The sequence below is a fragment of the Pezoporus flaviventris genome, unplaced genomic scaffold, assembly GCF_033815535.1.
Source record: "Pezoporus flaviventris isolate CSIRO_AGI_PZ_B2104156 unplaced genomic scaffold, CSIRO_AGI_Pfla_v1 ptg000040l, whole genome shotgun sequence".
In the NCBI taxonomy this organism is placed as follows: Eukaryota; Metazoa; Chordata; class Aves; order Psittaciformes; family Psittacidae; genus Pezoporus; species Pezoporus flaviventris.
The window spans coordinates 2637366-2662637 of record NW_026892588.1 but is presented as its reverse complement, the minus strand read 5'-3'; the positions used below and the strand labels follow the sequence as shown (position 1 = coordinate 2662637).

The following is a 25272-nucleotide window of genomic DNA, read 5'->3' as shown; positions in this document are numbered from 1 at the left end:
CACCAAGCACCTTGTTGATTTTCATGTGCCTTAGCATGCCATCCAGGAGAATCTGCTCCAAGATTTTGCCAGGCACAGAGGTGAGACTGACTGGTCTGTAATTCCCCGGGTCATCCATTTTCCCCTTCTTGAAAATGGGGGTTACATTTCCCTTTTTCCAGTCATTGGGAAATTCACCTGACAGCCATGGTTTCTCAACTATGATGGCCAGCGGCTTTGCAACTTCATTCGCCAGCTCCTTCAGGAGGGATCTCATCAGGACCCATGGACTTGTGCACGTTCAGATTTTTAAGATGGTCTCGAACCAGATCCTCTCCTACAGTGGGCCCAAGGTCTTCATTCTCACAGTCCCTGCATCTGCCTTCCAAGACTTGGGTGGTTTGGTCAGAGCCTTTGCCAGTGAAGACCGAGGCAAAGAAGTCATTCAGAACCTCAGCTTTCTCCAAATCCTGTGTAGCCAGTTCTCCCGAAAGCTTCCTGAGGGGGCCTACATTCTCCCTAGTCTGTTTTTTATTTGCTATGTTTGCTTCTCGGACAACATCCTTGTACTCTTCCCATGCCACCTGTCCTTGCTTCCACTTATTATAAGCCTCTTTTTTCAATTGAATTTTCCTCAGGAGCTCCTTATCCATCCAAGGAGGTCTCCTGGCCCTCCTGCTGCACTTCCTTCTGGTTGGGATGCAACACTCCTGAGCTTGCAGCAGGTGATCCTTGAATATCGACCAACAGTCTTGGGCCCCCCTGCCCTCTGGGGCTATATCCCATGGAACCTTCCTAAGCAGGTTCCTGAAGAGGCCAAAGTCTGCTCTTTTGAAGTCCAGGGCAGTGAGCTTGCTGCACGCTCTTCTCACTGTCCTGAGGATCTCAAATTCGAGCATCTCATGATCGCTGCATCCAAGGCTGCCCTGGAGAGTCACATTTCCAACGAGCCCTTCCCTGTTGGTGAGCACGAGGTCAAGCACGGCACCTCTCCTTGTCGGCTCCTCTATTACTTGCAGAAGGAAGTTGTCTTCTACACAATCGTGGAACCTCCTGGATTGCTTGTGCCGGGCCGCACCGTCCTTCCAACAGATGTCAGGGTGGTTGGAGTTGCCCATGAGAACAAGGGCCTGTGAGCGTGAGGCTTTTCCTATCTGTCTATGGAGTGCTTCATCCGCAGGTTCTCCTTGATCAGGCGGTCGTAAAATATCTACAGTGATCTGGATTCTCAAAAGTGAATTACCTAGGTTGTGAAGTAACCAGCTCTGATCTCCCAAATCTTTAGCCTTGTTATCCTGGAGCACACTATACAGAATGCATTGATCTTTGTGTCAGGTCCCTCTCTGCCTGCTGCTATTTAAAACTTACCAAAATATCTGAGAAAGCTGTTTACAAATTTTCCTAGCAGTGAATGTATCGGCTATGTTCTCACAACCCAGTTGACACAGAATACTCATCTGTTTGGGCTTTTTGCTTCATTTGAGCCTTTCTCCTTGTCTCCCTGACTTTGTTGGTCATGGTGTCAAATGAACTGTTACCTATATGACAGTGCTTTTCTAATTTACTCTTTTCTTCCACTTCTTTATATTCCATCCCAGCTTGACCATGCACAACTAAGTTCCAGTGAGCTGAATGTTTTCCTATAGTGGCCCCAGCTTCAGTGTGATCCAGTGGTCATATACTTCTAAAGATCATTTCAGACAGTAGCATTTGAATGTGCATGGAGTTTTTCTTCTCCTTGCAACTCACTTTAACTGCACAATACAGAGATGACCTGACACTCCTTACTTTTATATTTATATTTCAATGTATCTGTATAGTGATTTCAAGACAGAGCAAATGATAGTCACAAATTAGTTTTGAGAAGCTGTTACGCTACTTTCTTGCTTTGTGCTCATTATGAATTATGTGTGCCCGTGAATTGTCCAAAGTCTGTCAGAATTCTGGGACTTGAGTTTTATTTGTTTGGCTCATTATGAGTAATCTTTGGAGGGAGCAAGAACTGTGGTGAATTGCCTGAGTCTAAAGTAATAAGGAGTAAGAAAATCCTTTTATCCTCCTTGTTCAAAGCAGTACTGATAAGTCTTCCAAGTCTGGAATAACATTTTATTAGTGTTGTTCTCTACCTGCACACTTGTTTAGGAGGAAAATTTTCTGAGGACGAGAATCTGATTTACAGCTGCTTTAAAATGACACTTGCATTGAATTGTAGACCAATGTCTGTAAGAGCTGACAAGAGGTAACCCAGCCATCTGTTCAAATCAGGTTGATCAAATCAAATTTCAGTTTGAAACCAGTTAACCTGTTTGCATTTTGTTTTCCACCTCCCTATGTCCTGCTGATGTCAATTGCAAATTCAGGTGCTCAGCATTTCTGGAGATCTGGGCCACTTGTATTTCGACGCATTAATATCAAAGCAGAAAGTCAGTTCATTGCGGTTTTAAAAAACTGGCTTCAGTTATTCAGTCTTAGTGTGTAACTGTGAGGGTGCAGGAGTCCCCTTTAACCAGGGACTATAGAAGAAACCTCATTAACTTTTCTTTGTGGAAAATTAGCTGTATTTCAAGAAGAGAATGACAGGATCTAAACTTGAATAGCTGAGTGACCACTCTTGGTCTGAGCACTGTAAGGGAATGGCATTTAAATAAGGCCTTTCATATTTTCAATATGTAGATATTTTTAGCAAACTAAACAGTGATATTTTTATTCTGATTTCTGGAGGAATCCTGACTAAATGGACACTCAATTTTCCATCCCATAGGGTCAGCTCATGCGGCAGTTGGGAACTGCTGGGAAGTATTTATAGTACCACATGATCTTTAAAAATAACTTCCCAGGCTACACTGTAGGTGTCTTGAGTTCTTAAAATCTTTGCTATTGGAGATAGATGACATTCCTGGAGTGGAAAATCTTAGCTTGGCTAATTTAGGCGTGTGTGTTTATGATCTAGTTGTTTGTATTTACCTTCTTTAAAATAGATTGAGGTTCACCTGTGCAGCTGTGGAAGGCCAGACCTCAAGCAGGTTTACTTTTTTTGGCAAAATAGGAATTTCAGGGGCATGGTAAGAAATAATATACAGAATAAATTTTAGTTGTCAGTGCATTCCATCCTGTTTAAAGAGGGTCACTATTGGTCCTGTGTGAACTGTGAGGCCTAGTGAACAAACAGTTTAGTAGTACACGCGTTGCATAACGTAGATGCTTTCTGTTGTCATGTTAAAGCTTTGAACAAACCTAGGCTGCAGTTCCATGTTACACCTAATTTCATCCAGCTGGAGAGTAAGGGCAGTGTTCTCACCCACGCCTGCTTCAGATATGGTGATTTCCTGTCACAGGTGGGCAGGTTGTTCCCTGAGTTAATGGAAAACTAGTAATGTTTGTTCATATTGTTTTTCCACTCTGCTAGGGAGGGGGGGGACAGCCAAGAATGGGGAGAAGCAGAACAGCTGCCTGTAGGCTGCTCTCACAGCCAGCCGCAACTGCATGCAGGAAACAGTGACTTAGGAGACAGTGACTTGTAAGAGTCACGCTAGTGTCTGAAATAATCCTGTTGTAGTCAGTATAAATGCAGTGGAAGTCAGCAAAATGGGAGTCCCACGCAACACTGAAACTATTGCCAGTGTATTGACTGCAGAACCATCCTCTTGGATCTGTAAGCTCAGTGGCTGTGAATCTGTAGTTCTACAGAGCCATGAACTGGTATGCTGATCCAAGGTGTTTGACTTCAGAGTCTTTGGAAGAAATAATAACTCACATATAAAGAAGGAGGAATTTTTACTTAAATTCATTTTTTATATGCCTTCTAAGTTTCATAGAACATAAACCTTCTTGCATATCCTGATTCCTTTGCCATCTTTGCTGCTAAATTCTTTCCCCCTACTTGTTCTCTTGCTTGCTCATCTTTTTATAGTACTAGATGTTTACGTAGTTAGGAAAACGATTACAGTGGTTATATTGTGTTAGTGCTTAGTGTTTCTCCTACTTAGACTACGTGATATGCTGCTGCTGTTTCCTAGAAAATGACTGTGGCCAGATTGTCATCCAGACTCTTCTGGACAGTAAGATATTGTTTAAACACTGTTCTTGTGTGTCTGGATGGGGTGGCCCTTTTCAACTGCTTTCACTGCTGCAAGACTTTCTCTTTCTTTTAGCCCCTTGACTGCCACATGACAGAGCCAGCAGTAGATAAAGAGCTGTATTGATCACAGTGACGATCATCTTGAATGTGGTGCTTAACAGTTGTGATAACTTATTACATAAAGCAAAAATCTGGATAAGCAGAGTGCTCCTAGTTTGTGCATAATCAAAACAAGCTGGTTTCTGACATTTGTCTCTTATGTAAATAGTCACATTTTTAGTGAAAATGAAAGTAAATCCAGCTTTGTGTTTAACCTGAAGATCCACAGATACTTACGTGCCCTTAAAAGGCACCCTTGTCTGAAAAAGGTGGTGTTTCTTAAGGAAATGGACTTCTTCATACACAGGTGATTTCTTCCCTGTTCCTTACTGCCCCCATAACATTTTGCCATTTGGGATAGCATACATAAGTATTCATCCCGAGAGAACTGACCACCTTTCAGGGGGTAGGTGACATCATTTCAGATGTACAGTATCTCTTCTAAAGACTTGCCTGAAGACTAGATTTTCTTGGTGCTGTGCAGCAGCCCAGGAGAGTAAATGATGTGAGAAATAGCAGGGGGTTGGAACTTCCTTCTAACAATGTGCTGTGTGTGTGTTTATATTTTCCAGCTTGGAAGCTGGTAATTCCATGCTTTTACTTGTAAAATTAGTACTTGTTTTACTTGTAAAATTAGTATTCTTTTTGATTATGCTTCAGGATAAGAGATTGAATGTTGTATTGGAGTTTACTTTTGTATTCTTTTAACAATAGATACATCTCAAAGGAGAAGTGTTAGGGGATTTGTGGTGAGTTCACAAGTAAAGGAGAATTTTTATTTTAATGTGATAGTGTGAAATTTTGCAATTGGTGCATTCTTCAAAATGTTGGTATTAGAGGAACTTACCTGGCACATTAATGCTGAGTATTGGTAACAATCCATGTGGATTTGTGGGTACTTTTTGATGTCTAAGTTTTTTGCTGATGTGATAAATTACTTTCAAAGAAAAGTTTATTGCATTGTTACTCCATGTCTAATTTTATTGCAGTGCCTCCAGGCAGACTGACTTTCTGAGCATGCTCTTGATCAGCTCTTAATTTTAGGAAAACCTTCTGAAATCTCTCCCCTTCTTTGCTTTGTTCTTCATATCTTCTTGGTTGGCACTGTTTCATGTCATATACTTGGATTTAATTCTTTTACATGAGTAAGTTAACTACCTGATGCAGGTAAAACTGAGTTCACCAGCTCTTCCAGTAGTGGTGTGAAGCCTTTGTAGCGGGATGGTCCTGGGCTCACAGTGCTGTCTTGTCCTTGAGTAGTTGTGGTAGAATTGAGTTTGCCACAAACTGTTTTGCTTCCTTCTCAGCAAAATGGGCTTAGTAAGAGAACACAACTCCTACTCAAAACCACAGCTTCTGAAACCCTGCAGATCCTATAGTCTGAAAGGTAAGTCTCGTAACTCTTGGGGATGTTGTGAAAGCCTGGGTTTTGTTAATTGGTATCTTGTAATCTTCCAGTGGTTCTGCTGGTGGCTGACACTTCCAGCAAGTGCTGCCTACATTGCTTTTACAGACTGCTTTTGTACTTGAATTGTATAGGCCAGGTGTGCATGGTTCAAGTTCTGTGTTTTGATTAGGGGAAAACAATGAGTGGGATGCAATTCATAGAAGACCGTACATAGATTACTTTGACTGTCATCATTACTGAAACCGTCTTAGGAATCAATGAAGAAGCAGCCTGCTTCTGGTAGCCCTTTTTTGTTTGGTTTTTTCTTTCTTAGTGGTCTCTTTGGTTAGATGATGAGATACACTTCTGTTGGGCGGTAGGGAGGAAGCTACACGGTCTCTTGGCTTCTGGAGTAAGGCTGCTAGCACTAGAGTCAATTATTCTGTTGCCAGGACCTGGTAAGTCCTTTAAAACCCTACCCCCCACAACAGAACAAGAACAACAACAAAGAACCCTGTGCCTGGGAACACAATAGCTGTTCTCAATAGCTGTTCAGGACTGTGGGCTGTTGGCTGGTCTTTCCTACCTAAAATGTGTGATTATTTTGTGATCAAGGTCACAATACTGAGGAAAGACAGAAAATTAAATACTGTAACTTTCACGTTGGTTTCATAGAGGAAATTCTAACCCGCTGCAAGAATCCACAATGAAGAGAAAAATAGCTTAAATCTCTTCTGTGGTGAAACAGTCCTGGTCTTTTGGTGAGGCAGTGTCAAAACAGTGAATGTTTATGAAAGACAACAGTGGTGAAAATCTCTATGACTTACTCCATGGTTCACTAGATTCTTTCCTCCTGTTTTACCTAGCTGGAACTGTGTTAGTGTGAAGTATTCGTTTTGCTTTAGGCATTTAGAATTTGAATTGTCTTTAATCAGGGAATTCTTTCTCCCTCTTAAAAGCAAATTAAAGTGTTATTTCATGTGTTGCTTAAGTTGCTCAAAATCTGGGTTGCTGTCAGAAGGGATGTTCCTGCCCTGTTCCCAGCTAAGGGTTACTACCACCACCTTTCTGTGTTCATGCAGCATGCTTCCTTAAAAAGCTGTTTTCAACTGAAAACTTAGTTTAAAGGAGAGAAATACCTGAAATCTCACTTAGATCAATGCACTGACCTTGCTGACAGAATGGGCGATATGGTCTTGTATCAGTTTTAGTCAGTTGTAAAACTGCATCTTAAGGCTGTGGTTACCTGCAGACACAATTTGGAGGCTTGCTTCTGGTTAAAAAATAAGATCATGCTTCCATTCCTCTCCTTTCAGAGGCTCTGGCACTCTTCAGAACCCACGTATGGTTCTGGTGTCACCAACATAAGGACATGGAACTGTTAGAGCAAGTCCAGAGGAGGCCACAAGGATGATCAGGGGCTGGAGCACCTCCCATACAAAGACAGGCTGAGAAAATTGGGTCTGTTCAGCCTGGAGAAGAGAAGCTGTGTGGAGACCTCAGAGCAGCTTCCAGTAACTGAAGGGGGCCTGCAAGGATGCCAGAGAGGGATTCTTTATCAGGGACTGTAGCAGTGAGACAAGGGCTAAAGGGTTTAAACTTAAACAGGTGAGAATTAGATTAGATATAAAGAAGTTTTTTACTGTGAGAGTGGTGAGGCACTGGAACAGGTTGCCCAGAGAAGTTGTCGTTGGCAAACTTGCTGAGGGTGCAGTGGATCCCACTGTCCATTTTGCCAGTGAAGATGTTGAACAGTGCTGGTTCCAGCACTGACCCCCGAGGAACATCACTTGTCACTGGTCTCTGCTTGGATGTTGAGCTGTTTACCAAAACTCTTTGAGTGCATCCAGCCAGCCAGTTCATTATGCAGTGGTCCATTTGGCAAATCCATGCCTCTCCAGTTTAGAGACAAGGATGCCATGCAGGACAGTGTCAAATGGTTTGTACACATCCAGGTAGATGATGGCAGTCGCTCTTCCATAACCACCAGTGCTGTGGCCCCATCATAGAAGACCAGCAAATTTGTTAGGCATGGTTTTTCCTTAGTGAAGCCTAATCACCCAATCACCCCCTTACTGTCTATGTGCCTTAGCATAGTTTCCAGGAAGATCTGCTCCATGATATTGCAGGGCATTGAGGTGAGACTGACATAGCAGCCTGAAAACACAGGCAGTTGTGCTGGTTGAGAAATTTTGTTGTAGGGCTTCTTGTTTGTGTCTGTTAGAAAGTAAATGCAAAGATGAATGTTAAACTTTCTTTCTCTTTTTCTCCTTTTGCAGATGTTCTCCTAATCTGTGTTCCATTTCTTTCCATTAGTCTGAGCAGCCTTTTCAGAACTGTTGGTATATTAAAATATAAAGTGAGTGGGTTTGAGATTAAGCTTGTGTGTGTAGATATATGCATATGCAAGAATCTGAAATGCCCATGTCAAAGTTCAGAGTGAATTTTTGCTTTACATGGAAAGGGTTGAATGATGTCTATCAATGCGCTGTACCTGGGTCTTAGGAAAGCATTTAATATCAGCCTTTGTTGCTATTAAATTCAAATAACCATCAGATACTTGAGTAGTCAAGATTAAGTATTGGTTTAATTACTTCCTTCTATATGAGAAGTTGTTTTTTACTGTGACAGTAGGCAAGAGCAGCTATGAAGTTAACAGCCAGAAATAGCTTTTTTAGTATAATTTTGCTTGTTGGTATATTTTCCCTCCATCTGGAAGTTGTTTAAAATGTCTTTGGTATTATTGCTCCCAATGCAGATGGCTTTCCGCCTTTGTTTCAGTTCCTAGATGTGAGTGCTGTTAGTGTTAGTCACTACTGCCATAACACATTTTACTGTTTTGGCTCGTGACTCATTCTCACACCCGTCTTACGTTGGCAATCAGTGTTATTCCCAGTATAAATACTTGTTCTTTCTTGACCCCTGTCATGTCAGGGGTAGAAACTGGGTGCTGACTGTGAAAGACCCCAACCTGTTTCCTTGAGGAAGGAAATATTAAGTAAGTGCCTGAAAGCAAGAATAGTTTCCAGCATGCTCGGGTTGGCATGATGATTGCTCTTCCCTTTTTAATCAAATGTGGAAATAGAGTTGTAAAAGCTTCTGATGTCAGTGTTGGAAGTCCATGATTACAAACATGATAGGTCTGGTTTTGGTTGGCTATAGGGTATGTAACAGCATTTTGAAGTCTTGCTGCTTTGAACTTTTTAAACTCTTGTTGATGTGCTGAAGTGCAACAATTGCAAATGCTGTGGTAAAACAGCTGAAAGAAGATGACAATAAAGAAGATCTTACCCTGAATGCAAATAGAAATAATAAACGAAGTTATTTTTCACCAGGTCTGCACCTCTCACCTCTAATTCTTTTTGTTCTGATTCAGTCCGGTGCAGTGTGGTGGGGTTTTGGGGGGAATGAGGACTTAATGGTGATAAAACCATTCAATTATGATTTATATATTCAATAATGATGATAATAGGAGCTCCCTAGTTGTTTCTTCTATTGAGGAAAATATTTTTCCTTATGTATTTACCTGTCTGAAAATTAGAGGTTTTTTGATTGCACTTAATGGTATTCTTACTATGCTTTTATCTATTTTTTTTATCTACTACAAGCAAAATACTAAGTGATCCACATATTTAGTGTGGTAGCAAGATGTGCTGGCAGCAGTCACGCTTGTGTGGGTGCTCACAGCTTTGCTAAGGCTGAATGGAAGGTGTATTTACATGGCAGTTAGAGGTGCGACTGAAGTGTGTTGTCTCATATCTAAAGCAGCTTTGAAATGGCAAGCTGATGGTAGCACAGCTGCAATACCAAAGAGTTGTTTTTAGTATTTAGCTGGGCTCCATTTGGGTTTTTGGGTTTGCTGTTTTCACTGGGCAGTGGTAAGCTTCGGAGGATTGCCGTTCTCCCTGCTCAAGCCTCTCTTTACCAGAGTTTTTCATCTCCTGAATTTTTCCAACTGTCAAATGAGCAATTTGCCGTAAGGATAGAAACCAGTACTGAGAACTGAGGCATATGGGGACTGGGAATATTTTCAAGTGGTGATTTAAATGGTACTACTTGTGTGACCATGATGATCAGTAAAAGTTAGCAGTTGTACAAAATATTAATAGCTTTCTTGTCAATGAAAAGTTGTGCTTCAGTAGGAGTTGATTTTTGTGCTGCTGGCATAGTCTGTTAGCCATTGTAGGGACATTGAGCTTTCCCCTATACTTGCTTGCTTATATTTTTATTTCATTAGAAGCTGTCTGTATCAAGCAAGGGATTACGGACAGACTTTCTGAAGTACCACTTTTGCATTTTTGTTGTCAGTTAAGGATGATGATGCATATGACATTGAACTGTTCCATTTAAAAGCCTACCAATTTTGAAGAGGAATAGAACTATTCAATTTAACTTGCTATAAATGAAGCATTAACTCCTGCATATGAATTTTGGATTTAGTAGCTGGTGGTGTGACTTTTCCCAAACCAAGCTGTTTCATATAGAAAAAAGCTGGAGAGGGAGGGGAGCAAAACACCTTTGTTATGATGTGGTTGGTCTCCTGGAATTTTGTGGTGGGTTCACCTATAGTGTGTTATAAAAAGATTTTCTGGTTGCTTGTTTTTTGGGAAAAAAAATATTAGTGATAAAGTGCTTTAGGGTTGAAAAACTGTATTCATAAATGCATACATACATTTATAACATGTTTTATATATATAGACTAAAACATGTATATGTAATTATCTGTAATTATCTGTAATTCAATGGCATGACCAATTTAAGCAATCCTGCCCTGTTTCTAGGAATACCTTTGTATGTTTACCCCTTGTAGAAAGGATTAGCTTTTGACAGTGGATTTTGCCTAGTGCCTTAACAAAGGGGAAAATCCCATGTGTCAGACCTTATAGCAATGAAGTCAGCAGTAGTGACTGGAGTTCAGGAGGCTGTTGTGCTGATGTGGGGTTTGTTTGCTTCCCGATGAGTGAGTTTGAACCTGCTCTGTGATGGATAAAGAACAGAAGGCCAGTGTATTGGTTACATCCTGCTTTTTCTGCTGGTGCTGTAATAGGGGAAATACCTTCAGTTGGGCAGAACAGGCCTGATTTCAGAGCAGGGAAGGAATGTAAAAGGGAAATAATGATAAAAGTAACAGAAAGCTGTACTATTAGTGGTGGTGTACATTTTGGCTTATTTTTTTATAAACAGTGATTCCCCTCATCTCCTGATGTCCAACAAGAATTGGAAAGGTGTTGGGGTAATTTGTAAAGCAATTCTCCAATGAAGGCAATAGTGTTTTACAGCACTCCTCATCCCTTTGTCAGCTGAAAAACATTGTATGAAGAGGAAGGTAAATACTTTAGTGACTAGTGACTGAAGGGAAAATGGATCTTTAGAACATAGGTAATCAAAAGACTTGGAAGGTCAGAAAAACTAGTGGTAGCATAAAGAGTAAGTAAAAATGTCCTGAAACACAAAGGACATGTAATCAGGAAGCCAGTGTAATGTGTTGAAGTAGGTCACATAAAGGGTTTCCCCCTACCCTGCAGGGGATGTAGTTTACACAGTGGGTTGAATTTATCAGAGATGATCTTGCTTTAGGGGTGAAAGTGAATAGAGATAAATGTCTTTAGAGGAAAAAGTTGCTTTCTAATAAGCATTGAAGATTTTTTTCCTTTTAAGCTGAATATGTCACTCTGGCCACAGTAGTGCTTTACCAGAAAGGGCTTTTACACTAAATGGAATTAATGAGTAAAACTATGCTTATGTGTTTGCAATAGCAGCATTTGAGACCCCAGACTTGGCAAGCTGAGCTGTACAATCAGTCTTATGTAAACCTTCCAAAGGCTTTAAAATGTGTGTCTGATTATAGAAGGTGAAGTATACTGAATTGTAATTCTTTTTTTCCCCCCTAAGGCCATGTGGTTATGATATTATTGAGATTGCATAATGCCTCCTGCCGTGACAGACAGCCTTGACATCTGGGCAGTGGATTCGCAGATTGGCGCTGATGGCTCAATATCTGTGGACTTCCTGTTGCCCACTGGAATCTATATCAACCTGGATGTCCCTCGAGATGCCACCATATCTCAGATTAAACAGGTAATAATACCAAATGGTTCATTAATGTAAAAGTTACCTTCTATTTGGAATGTGTGCTGTTCCTGATTTTTAAGCGCCTTTTGGCAAATGAAGTAACGAATTTGAGTAGGCATAAAAAATGGTGTACTGAAGGCATGTGCGTAGCAGATTGATTAATAAATGTAAGTGTGTCTGGGGATTTGGAATTTCTTTGGGCAGATGGCAAGGTTTGGAGAAATTACTTCTTGCTGAAGGTTAAACTTCAGCTGAGATTATTAATATGCGGGTATTAGAATACTGCATTGCTACATCTAAACCTGTCTTTAGCGTATCGCTACTACATTGTACATTGATTTAACAGTTTTCTGATTAGTGTGCAAACAGGAGACACTGTGTCTAATTTGATTTTTAATATGGAAGTCACAGATAGTGCTCCTGTTTATTTTGATTGACACCAAAGATGGGTCCTTTAAAAATCATGTATGCCACTTCTTAAGGGTTTTGTATAAGCGTCTTGTTAGGGTACCACTTAAAAAGTAAGGGAATACTCAAATTAGAGGAAGGGGAGCATGGGAATAACCACAGATATTAAAGAATAATCTATTGACCTTTCATCAGGTAGTGACCATATGAGGGCATTTAGACAAGCTACAGGGGAGTTGGGTAGTGAGTGAATTACAACAAGTAATCTGATCTTTAAGGCATAATAAAGTTCTAAAAGAAAATAAAGAAGTGTGATTTCTTTTTCCATTGCATTGCCTGGTAAGTAAGTACATTATTTTTCATTCTTATTCAGTCTGGCAGTAATCTCTTTTTTATAGAGATTATTTTCATTGTATCAATAGTAGCTTCATGTACATTCATGTACATGTACGTGCATCCACAGTTCATTGTACTCATTTGAAATGTTGTAGGCACTGACGTACTTTTTTTTATGCAGTGGGTCACTTGGTATATGCACTTAGTATGTGCAGTAATGAGAGTGCCACTAGAACTTGAAATGATCCAAGCGAAGAGTTTTGTGCTATACTCAAATACTTGAAATATTTCTGACTGGAAAAATGCCTTTGTTTTAGTAAAAGGGTAACGTGGGCAACTGCAGGTTATTTTGTGGGTGGTGGGTAAGATAATGGAACAGCTGACAGTGATTTCAGCTGAGAAAGAATTTAAAAACCGAGTGTGTAAGTGACAGCACAAGGGCCATGACAGAGGCTGTCTGGTTTTCTGATGGTTGACACGCTGCAACCTAACATGTTACAAACATGTACTGTTGATATTTAGCTGTTTTTCAAAGGTAAGGAATGTTGATTGTAACTGCAGAGCTCTTTCATGGAAAGGACTCTATTTGAAAACAGAACAATAAATGAGGAATTTGATGGCATACTGGGTTTGTAGCTCTGCTCCCATTTCATTGCTGTGATAAGCCCCAATTTATGGACTGTAGAATGTGTAATGCAAGTAGCCGAATACTTGAGGGCTGAAGAACTGCTTATTTCTGTAGACTTTCTAATGCTACCAGGCCTGTACTTTGGGTGATGGCAAATGACTGCTTTCAGCAGAAGTCTGTTTCAGGGACTTGCCAGCTTTTTAAATGTTATGGTCATTAAGGGACATAATAAGTACCAGTTGCTGGAAAATTAGACAACTTGGGAGCTAAAATAAAAAGATACTGATTTTTATATAATGAGCTGTTAGAGAAGAACAGAGAGGCAATGGTAGATTTAGCCTTTCGATACCTTCAAAGTTGGAAGTTTTGCTCTACACCAGAGGTAGTTGCTGGATTCGACTTCAGTCAGCTAAGCAAAATACACTGGAATACATTTCTGGAAGGCGGAATTCATTGTACAAACTATGAAATATATGTAGGTATGTTCAATTTGGCAGAAGGAGTGCAGTTCAGCTCCAGTTGTTTGAGAAGGGGTTTTTGCTATACATTATCGATCCTGCAGTTCCTGTTTCAAAAGAAGTTTTGGAAACAAATCCGTAAGATGTAAACTTTCAAGATGAGGACAAAACCATTCTCACAGATAAAGATTTTAATAGTATTTAGGTCAGGAGAGCTCTATTTACTTCCACTTTAGCTTTCTGCTGAGGATTTGATATATTTTATGTATCAAGTTACATCAAGTAACGCTGGTGTTACTTAAGGTGTAATCTGCTACTGATGTATTCAGTTCAGTAAAGCATTTAGTGTTCTGTGGGCGACGTGGGTGTCTTAATAGCCTGCCAGTAATTTACAAATAAATTTACTTCAAGCTTCTCCAGACAACAGGGGAAATTTTATTCAGGAATTAGTTCCATAGTGGGAACCTGTTGTCTGTGTATTACAGTAATTACTGGAAAAAGTATAGATGTGTCTTGAGGCGAAAGGATTTTGTTAAGAAGCTATAGGAATGGATGGAAGAGAATGGTAGCTGGGTGGTCATTGTCATCACAAAGTGCTTTGCTACTGTAGTGACAGCCATAGTCCTGCAGCTTTACTGCAAATAGGACTAGATTGGGTCAATACCAGGATAAGCATCAGGATGAGGATTAGTGCCCTCTTATCACCTCATAGTACTTGCCCCTGTATGTTTTTTACCCTTGGGATACTTGGGCACACAAGTTGCTGCTTAAAAAGAACCTCAAGATAGAGACTACAAACAAGACCTATATCATTATATATAGGGGTATAGCAAACATGTTACTCTTATGTTCTTCGGGGGACGTGAAAGAAAATTAATGTTATCTTCAGTGCCATAAGATATGTGCATTCCTTCATGTTTTGATTTATTTATTTTCTTTGCAGCTGTTATGGAAGCAGGCACATGCCTATCCACTTTTTCATCTCCTCATGGAGATTGACTCTTACATGTTCTCCTGTGTGAATCAGACTGCTGTACATGAAGAATTAGAGGATGAAACGCAGAGACTTTGTGATGTTAGACCCTTTCTGCCTGTCCTTAAACTAGTGACAAGGAACTGTGATCCAGGAGAGAAGTTGGATTCCAAAATAGGTGTCCTTATAGGCAAAGGTAATCACATTTAATTTTTTTTTTTCTAAATGAGGGCAAACTTTGTTTTGTATGAAGGTCTCAACTGGGCAGGTAGCAGTGAAAAATGAAACATTAAGAAGTATTTCTGTGTCAGAATTTGCCTTTCTCAAACTAAAGCTTGTGAAAGAATTGAAATACTCAAGATGAAATGTTTGAAAGCTGTTGAAAGCTACTTTCAATGTTGCATTTCAGTATGGTGTTGTATTACTACATCATTCAAGAACAAGTTTTACCTTATTCAGTGAGGGGAAATCTATAATACTGTTACTAAGTGAAGGAAAGCATAATCCCTGAAAAGTGTTATCATTAATAGCCTAACAGCAAGCAGAGGGAACTTATTATGATTTTGTTATACATGGTTTCTGACTTGGTTAACAATGAGATTCTTGGGTTTGCTCTCAATTGTGGCACTGATTTGCAGCACACAATGAAAAGCTATTTTTAAAGGTTTCACAGTAACTTATTCTTGATGTTATTTCAGAATTTTCAGCTTTTCAATCCACTCTGCTGGGTTATACAATCAAGATTGACGGGGTCATGTGAGGTCATACCTCTTGTTTTAAAACAATGAACCATTGTTAGCTCTTTTAATAAAGACTGCAGGTTTTGTTTAGATTTCATCAGCACACTGTCTGCCCATTTGTTGAAACTGACAATGGGAACAGTTAGCTAGTTTAACCATTCACACAGATTCTGACACATTCGGAGAGATTCAGATGTTTTCATTGGATCTTCTGCCTGTTATAGCTGTGTCCCTTTTCTGTACTTTAGCAGTGGAAAAACATATTCCTATCTCAGCCTCTAAACTTAGTGGTTTGTTCTCAAAAGGTGTTCAGTGCTGTGCCATAATCTGGACAATGTCCTTCAAAGTTGAGAAAAGGAACACTTGCAGGCCCTATGCTTCCTGAACGAGCAAAGAATCACAGCTCTGTGGACTCTCCACTGTGTATTCTCTCTCTACGTATTTTGGGAAAGGAACTTGGATTGGTTGGAATTTCATTATGACATTATGTCATGTTATATATTAAGTACTGTCATGATGACTTGAGTAGAAAATGTTAATTACAAGAAAAATTCAAGAATAAATTTATCTATTTTCAGTCGCTCTCATATCCATTTCTGTTTCTTTCTGTAGGATTAAAAAAATACAGTTTGCAAGCACTTCTCTGTGGTCTTTAAGATGCATTTACTGGTCTTTTCATTGGTTCTGTGAGAAGAGACTTTACAGCTTTCCAAATTATCTCAAACTCGGGGTGAGGTTGTCTTTGCCACTTAATAGTACCTAAGGGAAGCTTTGGTTCTTGCAGTTTGAACTAAACTCTCATGCCAGGTTGCATGGGAATTGTGCAAGTAACTTCAGAAGTCCACTGATGTAGAGGACAGTGTAGAGCCCAACTGGCTTTTGAGCAGCCATATTGGATGGGATGTCTGAAGAAAACTCTTGTAAGCTTAAATTAAAGATAACAATGGTTTGAGTGGGATGCTAAATAGGTGAGCAGTATTTGCACAGGTATGTATCCTTTAGCATCCTTGAATTCTTTCAGGTCTCCATGAGTTTGATGCCTTACAAGATCCTGAAGTGCATGACTTCCGAGCTAAAATGCGGAGAATCAGTGAGGAAAGGATTCAGTCACTTGTGGGTCTCTCCTGGATGGACTGGTTAAAGCACACTTACCCACCAGAGCAGGAACCTGCTGTCCCAGAGAGCTTCCAAGATAAGCTCTATAGTGGAAATCTTGTAGTGGCTGTTCATTTTGATAACTGCCAGGTAGGAATGGTTGTTCATCACATTTCATCTCCTGCTCTTGATTATGAACTGGAACGTCATGTGATTGATCAAGGATGTAAATAAAAGAGTACTAACATTATGGCATTTGATTTAAAATGCAGATTTTTTCACCAAGATCTTGAAAGTGAGGATGCAAACCTACAATTGTAAAGTGAACTTCTAAAGTCAAGTTACAGTTCTTCTGAAGTCAAAATGTATTTGTATGTTCTATATGATATATTCTATGTATTTTTACATTTTTTTAAATGTAAAACTTAATTCAAAGTTGTCAGGACTTTGTTTTTGGCCAGCTGTTACTGTGTTGCTTTACTAGTGTTCATTTTCAAGCTTGGGGGATGCTGGTGAATTGGGAAACACCATATCTAACACGCTTCTCTGTGTGGTTCATTGTTGAACGTCTTTGGGGTTGATCTGCTAATTAGGTTGACCAATATCTTTTAATGAAAAAGGAATTAGTATTTCCTATGCTAGACATGCATACAGACAAATGAAGCATTAGCTGAGACTTAGACTTACCTTCCTGTTTCAGCTAACAAATCCATAGCTTATTTATAAAATCAAACCCCATTTAGTTTCCATCTAAAATGATTTAGCTTAAGTTTCTTGATGTTGAAGTAGCTATGATTCTCCTTGAGGCCAGCATTCCCATTATTCATTTCTACACTGTGTTCTTTTGGATTACAGTGAGGGATCAGCATTGAAAACCTGAAAATCTTGAAAATGTGTAAATATATCAGGCTATATTTTGTGTCCAATTTTGACCAAGGTGCTAGATACTGATTTTCTAATGATTTGGCAGATTTCATTTACAAAGCCCTATTATTTCCAGTACTACATTTTTAAACTTAAAAAATCTCAAATGGTAAAATAGTGTCTGATTCTGGAAACACTAAATGCAGAGATAAGTCCTCAGTTTGGTCACTAGCTGATGCTGGATGCATAGGTGGGTTTATGACAACACCTTTTCCAATCCTTTTAGCATAGAGGACTTGTAGTTGTCCAGGAGAGAGAATATCTGTCTGTTGTTAGCTTTTGATTAAAATGTTGTATATATGTGCGTATGGTAACGGTGCAAAAGTTCCTGCTGGTGCAGAATGTATTTGCATGCCACTGTAATAGCTGAGACTGCTGACATTTCAGATGTTTTGAATGCTTCTGCTGCCAGTTCTGACCTTCAAAGCTGTTAACACCTCAAATCTGAGCTACTTTTTAGTATATTAAACTCTCTTCCAGACTTTACTACTTGCCCTGAATACTAGAATCATCCCAGGAGGATTAAATGAGAAGGTGTGGGGACTGTTGTGTCCTTTCTGTAGGAATTCTGCAAGACTGAGAGAAAGGACTACTGAAATCATTTTTGTCTAGAATGTGTGGGGGGGCTGTAAAAGCTACCTAATTGTCTGTGCAGCAAAAGAGAGAGACTGATCCCCATTGCTGTGATGTGCATTTAAAGACTTACAAGTTGGAAGTAAGGCAGCTGTTACAGAGCACCAGCTTCCTGAGAAGAAAAAGTGTCATTCCCTGTATAGCCGTTACCAGTTTTGATAGGAGAAGAAACCCTTCAAAGTTTTGCAGCTTTCTGACAGGGGAAGGCTCTTGGGAGCCGTGCAGAAACTGAGAAAAACCTGAGCTAATTCTGCTTTACTTTACAGAGTTAGATCTTTTCATTAGGGCAGCTTGGCTTCTTACCAGTAAACTTCTGTGTAAATAAAACGCAGGTCAAAAGACTGTGAGCCAGACAATACATCGTGTATTAGTAAATTAATAAAAAAATCAAAAGACTCCCCAGATCAACCTTTGCTAATAAGCGTGTGTAGAGCATAATGTAATAAGTTAAAGGGAGATGAAAGATATCACAGATGACCTTTTAAATAAGGAAATGTAACCTTTTTTCTTTTGTAAATTTAAAAAAGGAGGTAACTTCTTACCTGTCTAGAATGCATCAGAATTAGAGATACTTTGGCAATAACTAGATAGCCTCAAAAAGTTAGATTAAAAATGTTCTTTGGAAAGGTTTCCATGTTGTATCCAGAATGCTGCAGGTATTGGCAGCTTCCCCTCTTTTCTGCACTCTTCCAAGTAAGTTGGTGGGTTTGTACATAAGTCACGTTAACATTTTCTTCTGCTTTATTGCAGAAGCAAATTGTTATTTCAAGTGTTATTGCACTTAGACTTCTTTCTGAACAGAAAGAAGAAAAACCACATCTAGTACTGCTACATAGCTTGAAATGTATGCATGATTTATATTCTCCCTCATTCACATTCTAAAATGTAAGCTTCTAGGTCAATAACTTGATGTAGAAGTTTTTGAATTGCTACTGTACCAATTAGGTGAAGTTCTGTGTTCTTAAAACATTTCTCATACTACAGAAGTTTGTGAATTGACCATTTTGCAGCTTGAAGTGTTAAAAATAGTCTGGTTTTAACAGTTAAGTATTTCTACCTATTTTATTGTGCATGCTACAATTTAAGTCTTATACATCTGACTATGAGAAGCTTGATAATAGGTATTCCTGTTTGTGTTTTCTTAGGATGTATTTAGTTTTCAGGTGTCTCCTAACATGAATCCCATCAAACTGAATGAGCTGGCAATCCGAAAACGTTTGACTATCCATGGAAAAGAAGACGAGGAAGTTGATCCTGCTGACTATGTGCTGCAAGTTAGTGGAAGGCTTGAATATGTTTTCGGTGATCACCCGTTAATTCAGTTTCAGGTATGTAAAGCTGTTTGAACTTACCGCAACGGTTCTCTGGTGCCTTGGCCAAAATTTGGCTTTGCTTCCTGTGCTACTGGATGCTCAGCTGTGCTGAACAGTAACAGACTTCATCCTCATGTCTGCAGCTCTCTCCAATTGTAAAATACATGAGCACCTTTTCCTTTGTGTCTTTATAATATATTATTTGTTTCTTTGGTTTGAAAGTTGGCTCAGAAGTAGTCTGCTAGCTGATAACATCTGTTTTCCATGGGGTTTTAGTATATACGCAACTGTGTGATGAACAGGACTCTTCCTCAGCTAACTCTAGTTGAGTGTTGCACTATAAAGAAGATGTGCGAGCAGGAGATGATTGCCATAGAAGCTGCCATAAACCGAAAATCATCCAACCTTCCTCTTCCTCTGCCACCAAAAAAAACAAGAACAACAACTGTAAGTTGATATGGAGAATGTCTAAAACCCAAACAAACAGTGACTTGTGGAATATGAGTAATAGTGCCTGGGATTTGTGCTGCTACTGCTGGTTTCCAGTGTAGGTCACCTAGGGTCTACTTGGAGTCTCCTGTTCCTTGCAAGAGCATTTACATCAGAAATAACAGACCTTGAGACTTTTTGGAAACCTCTTTTCTTTCCTTGCCTCACCCATCCTTCTCCTCTGCTCACCATCTCCTTTCCATTGCTATTGATTCTATTTTAAATCACAACCCGGAAGAGGGGGTAACTTTGCAGGAGTTAGTGCAGAGAATCTGGATTCTCCAGCTTCTGTGCACTGTGTAGGCTCCACTAGCTTGGGCCATAGTGGTCTGTGATCCCTTTTATCAGCCCAGATATCTTGCATGATGTTGCCAATTCAATGATGGCAACTTTGGGGCGTATTATGCGTCCATCTTTTCTTTTAAAATGGTGCTTTCTTTATTGCTAAACCTAATGTCCTTAGAGCACAGATGCAACCTACATACTGTCATTCTAAGAAACGTGAACAGACTTTGCTCTGTTATGCAATGTATATATTCAGAATGAACAACAAATTTGAAGGTTTATTGTGAATTGTCAGTGAGTGGTACTCATTCCCCCCACCTCTTTTCCGCTGAGTGTTTTTTCCTAACTTTTTTCCTCTTTAGGGTGTCTTTGTATACTCTTGTGATCATGATAACCAATTTATTTTTTTTAAAATTTCAACTTTATGTTTTTAAAAATATCTCTTTATATGTAGTTATGACTTTTTCTTAACATATTTAGCTTATAAAGTAGGTCTTAATATGTTACATGGAGTAAAAATGAGCTTATATCTTTGTTTTATTTCTCAGAGTGTATGGGATATTTCCAACCCTTTCAAGATTACTCTGTTAAAGGGCAATAAACTAAATACAGAAGAAAATGCCAAAGTAAGTAATCATGGCAAGTGCCAGAATATACTCTGTCCATCATTTAAACAATTTTCAATGGTTATTGAACTTAGTATACAGATTTCAATTTAGCAAAAGCATTTTTAGTTATTCCTAGTTATATCAGTAGTAGTATTAAAAATCTTGCTTTATTGCACAGGTATTGCTTTCTTATCTAAATAATAGATACGTGCATTAGAACATTGTCAATAATCATGGGCAGTATGACACAAATGTTCACATGGTACTTTTTGAAAATGATATGTGTAAAGTACTGACATTGGTATGAAATAAGCTTGTTCAAACTAAACTGTCATAAACATCTGATAAACAGAAGCAGATGAAATACTAAACATTTTTCAATGGAACTTAAGGTACTTTTGTAGTCCAGAACACAGTCTGTGTGTGTGTAAGCACAGACTGCATGCTTATATACAATCTGTCTTTTATTTTCTAAACACGCTGAACACAAAAAGCTGCAATATCTCTTCCTGTAAAAATGCACACGGCTGGGCTTCTGACTGGTTTACAGACCACAGGCTGTTAACATGTGGGAATTTATTGCACAACTACTTTTAGACCTTACAAGACACTTGCCTGTGAGACAGAACAAGATTCGTTTCCTTTCCTTTGCTTGGCAATCAGTAAATTACATAGTCAATCGTGTAGATTGGGAAGAAATTAAAAAAGCCATTGAAGTTGCTGTTCTGATGGTTTATTCGGAATACTCTGTGGATTTTTTTTTTTTCCTTCAAAACTGTTGTCATAACCCCCTTGTGTATTAGCAGTACTATGTTTTACTACATAGCTAAATGAACCATAGCTACAATTTTACTACCAAAGACGCTTTGGCTATGGAAACGGATGTCTGCAAAAACAGATGTTTCCCTTATATTCGTCCAAACCATTATTTGGCTAGTTGTTGTAATATCTTAATTCTATGTTCTGTAGACTCTTAAAGCTTTTAAAAGAAAAGGGAAGGGAAAAGAGAAGGTGGATTCCAGAAGCAACGTAGCTACTGGGTTTTATTTTCGGGGTAGGGTATCATACTTAGAAAAAGTGAGTCTTGGTTACTTTCAGTATGCTTTTAGAGGAAAAAGAAAGTACACTTGAAAAGCTTGAGAAGAAACAGGAACAATGACAATTTTTTTGTATCGGTGCCTGTGGACACTTGCCTGAATCTTATTTAATATTCTGAATGCTTTTTAATCTTGAAAATGTTACAGTCCTGTAGTTACCTAGGAACAAGAATGCATGTATTAACTTTGCAGGCTTGTGCATGTTTCCCTGCATTGTCTGTCTATTCTATTTTGGAATTGTCACTACTGAGATCGTGTTTGTTTCCTAGTTGTGATTCTAAGTCTGTTTAATTCACTGCCATTGTTTAAGTTTCATTGTGCTTCGGATCAAGCCAATATTCATCCATTTTTGCTCAAACCACCAACAGGGTTCACAAACACAGTGCTTGTAGCGGGAAGCAAAACAGGTGTCAAATGGATAACATTCCACTAATTTGAGCTGGATTTAGTATCTTTTACTTGATCGCGTATGCTCTTAATAAAGTAAAAAAAAAGCTGGGGAAATGTGATGGCATGTAAAGTTGTATCAGATAATAGCAAAGAAGGATATTCAAAATGATGCAAATGTGAGCTTAAATCCCTGGTTAAAAAACAACTCCCACCTCCTCCCCAAACAGCCTCATTTTAGAACATTTACTGTTGCTGGTGTTAAAGCAAAAGCATATACTAGATGTAATTGTATTTCCCTAAGATGTCTTTAAGTCAGCAAAAGAACTTGATTATAAATTCAGTTGAATGAATAATAAATCTCCAAATGAATTAATAAAGGGCCATATGGTGAGTTGTTTGAAGAAGGTTAGGAACCAACCAATTTTAATCTGTTCTCTGACATCAGCCACAGTATTTTGTTTTTGAGGAATATATGGCTGCAATCTTTAATTACAGAGAAATAAAAACCCCACTGTAAATACAATGAAGAAGAATTTTTATTGTATATGTGTATTTTTACATACAGGCATGCATATACATGTGTAGTCTGTATACATTTAGATTTCCTGAAGTAAGGTTACTTTCATGCAGTCTGTTTCATGGATGTTCATGTTGCTGTTCTTAACTCACAGTGGTGAAGCTGTGCATGCCAGAAATACGTAACTTGTGATTCTTACGAGTATGGCTGAGACTCAAGCGAATGCAGTTTTTTAAACTGAACTTTTTCTTTCAGTGGTAGTTTGTAAGCTTGGAAATGAAATAGGGATTGTATATATGTAAGTCAATGAGTCAGTTAATAATGGATGTTCCTATGGCACCTGTATCAAAGAATGTGACCCATAATAGTGTGTTCTCCAAGACTTAATGCCTCTGCCTATGCTGTGAAAGCAGTCTCTTGATCAGTAGTAGCAATTGTTCCAGTGAAGTCCAGAATGGGTGTTATTTAGAGACCATCTGTTGATGCTACTAATGCCTCCTCCACGTATTATGTCAGGCTGAAGAGAGATTTGCTCGCTAGCATGACTTCATTTAAACTGCATTACAGTTTGCCAGTCACTAGTTTATCTGAGCTAGTTGATGGAGAACTTAGTACTGAGCAGAAGCTGGTGTAGCCAAGTCAGGCATATTGATACTGGAACTGCTTCAGTGTTGATCACACTGTTTGTTGTTCCTTTGAAGGAGGGAAAGACAGGCTCTCTCCCGGAGCAGATCTTGTTTGTGTCCTTGGGAATTCAAAGGTGAATTTTATTTTTTTTTTTTTAATCTAAAATCTGAACCAAATTTTAAACATCTCTGCCTTTCCCTTATAGTGCTCAGAAATAATACAGTAGCTTAAAGGGATTGTTGGGAATGTTGTTTGAGAAGCATAGGGAACCTGAAACATCAGGTCATATTTTCCTCACCCAAAACCACTGATACTTTGGAAGATCACCTGGAAGAAGCTGACATATTTCTCTTTGTTGTTTGCTCAGGCAACGAAAATAAAGACCTGTCATTCCCATTTGAACTGTCAAAGAATATGGATACTTGAAAACATGCAGTTTCCTGTGTACATGTGTTTGTTGAACACAAATGCAGAAATGATCCACATCTTAGCATTGGCCTGGAATGGGTGTAATTTCAGGGCTAATAACTCCAGCTTCTTCTTTTCTTGCCCTTCTCCTTTCCTGTTCCTTATTTTTATCATTCAAGCTAGCTGATTTCGCTGGTTTCTGGGTGCTAAAGACAAAACAGAATTTCTGGCAATTACATATATCGTTGCTACTGTTCCTATTGCTATTACAGGTGAAGTCTGATGTCTGGGTCAGCAGTGTTCCCTCTATACATTTTAATGAGCAATTTAAGTAAAAAAATGGTATTTTTTTTTCTTTGGCTGAAAACCTCCAAACTTTTCTCATTTAGAAGCACAAGTAGGTTCTACCTGGAGGTTTGAATTTGTGAAAATTAGTCTTTTCCATTCTGCTTAATAGTTTATTTCCTACATTTTTTTTTCTGTGTTAGGTATGTTGTTAGAAGCGTTTGTGTATCCATATATTGTATTTATTACTACAGATGAGTTATATTATTTGTTGTGTGGTAATATAAGTAATACAGTACTGAAAAAATTAGTAGCCAGTATTATTTAAACAAATATATTTTGATTTGGCTAGTGACATGCATAGCAAAGTATTTCAAGCGTTATGGGTTTAAACTGAAATGGAGTAAGTTTAGATTGGATAGAAGGAAGAAGTTCTTTACTGTGAGGGTGGTGAGGCACTGGAATGGGTTACCCAAAGAAGTGGTAAATGCTCCATCCCTGGCAGTGTTCAAGGCCAGGCTGGACAGAGCCTTGGGTGACATGGTTTAGTGTGAGGTGTCCCTGCCCATGGCAGGGGGGTTGGAACTGGATGATCTTAAGGTCCTTTCCAACCCTAACGATTCTATGAATCTGTGATTATGCGATTTATTTTAAAGCATCAAAATTAGTATTTCTTTTAAGACAGAAATATTAATGAAATGCACATATGTATGTTCTGTATAATATTCTCTGCAGAATTCTATAGGTTCTGTGGCAAGTTTAAAATGTCTCCTTATTGCAGGTTCATGTTAGGGCTGGTCTTTTCCATGGTACAGAGCTCCTTTGTAAAACTATTGTAAGCACAGAAATATCTGGGAGAAGTGACCATGTTTGGAATGAAGTACTGGAGTTTGAAATAAATGTCTGCGATCTTCCAAGAATGGCAAGGCTCTGCTTTGCAGTTTACGCTGTGATGGATAAGGTGAAAACTAAAAAGTCAACCAAGGCAATGAATCCTTCTAAGTACCAAACCATAAGGAAAGCAGGAAAAGTGGTAATTATTTCTTCTTGTTTTCTTGAGTGTAACTCTGGGTTATATTGAAATGACTGTTCAGAAATCTTTCATTACTTCACTTTAGTGTTAAAAACTGCAGAATGGAGGGAAAAAAAACCTGCAACCCAATGGAGAAAGAGGATAAGTAATAAGAATTGCACATCGTAATTATTATTTTAAATTGAAAATAAATATATTTGAATTTTCTAATAATAATGTTTATAGTATAAGTATCTTTAAACTTAGTTTTATAAATATTTTTATATTTAAATATAATTTACAATGTATTTTTAATAATAATAGCTTTACTATCAGGAAACAAATTCTTCCCTGTGAGAGTGCTGAGGCTCTGGCACGTGGTGATCAGAGAAGCTGTGGCTGCCTCATCCCTGGCAGTGTTCAAGGCCAGG

At 38.8% G+C, this 25272-nt stretch overlaps 1 protein-coding gene across 2 annotated transcripts in view; it reads left to right on the top strand.

The window, feature by feature from the left end:
* PIK3CB (phosphatidylinositol-4,5-bisphosphate 3-kinase catalytic subunit beta) overlaps positions 1-25272 on the top strand; it is a 103191-nt gene that overhangs the window by 48486 nt on the left and 29433 nt on the right. For both annotated transcript variants that reach the window (XM_061465443.1, XM_061465444.1), the window contains 7 exons: positions 11436-11621; positions 14389-14614; positions 16180-16403; positions 18956-19138; positions 19400-19570; positions 20446-20523; positions 24611-24862. In XM_061465443.1, the coding sequence (XP_061321427.1) occupies positions 11469-11621; positions 14389-14614; positions 16180-16403; positions 18956-19138; positions 19400-19570; positions 20446-20523; positions 24611-24862 (1287 nt within the window). In that variant the 5' untranslated portion in view covers positions 11436-11468. The remainder of the gene's footprint in view (positions 1-11435; positions 11622-14388; positions 14615-16179; positions 16404-18955; positions 19139-19399; positions 19571-20445; positions 20524-24610; positions 24863-25272) is intronic.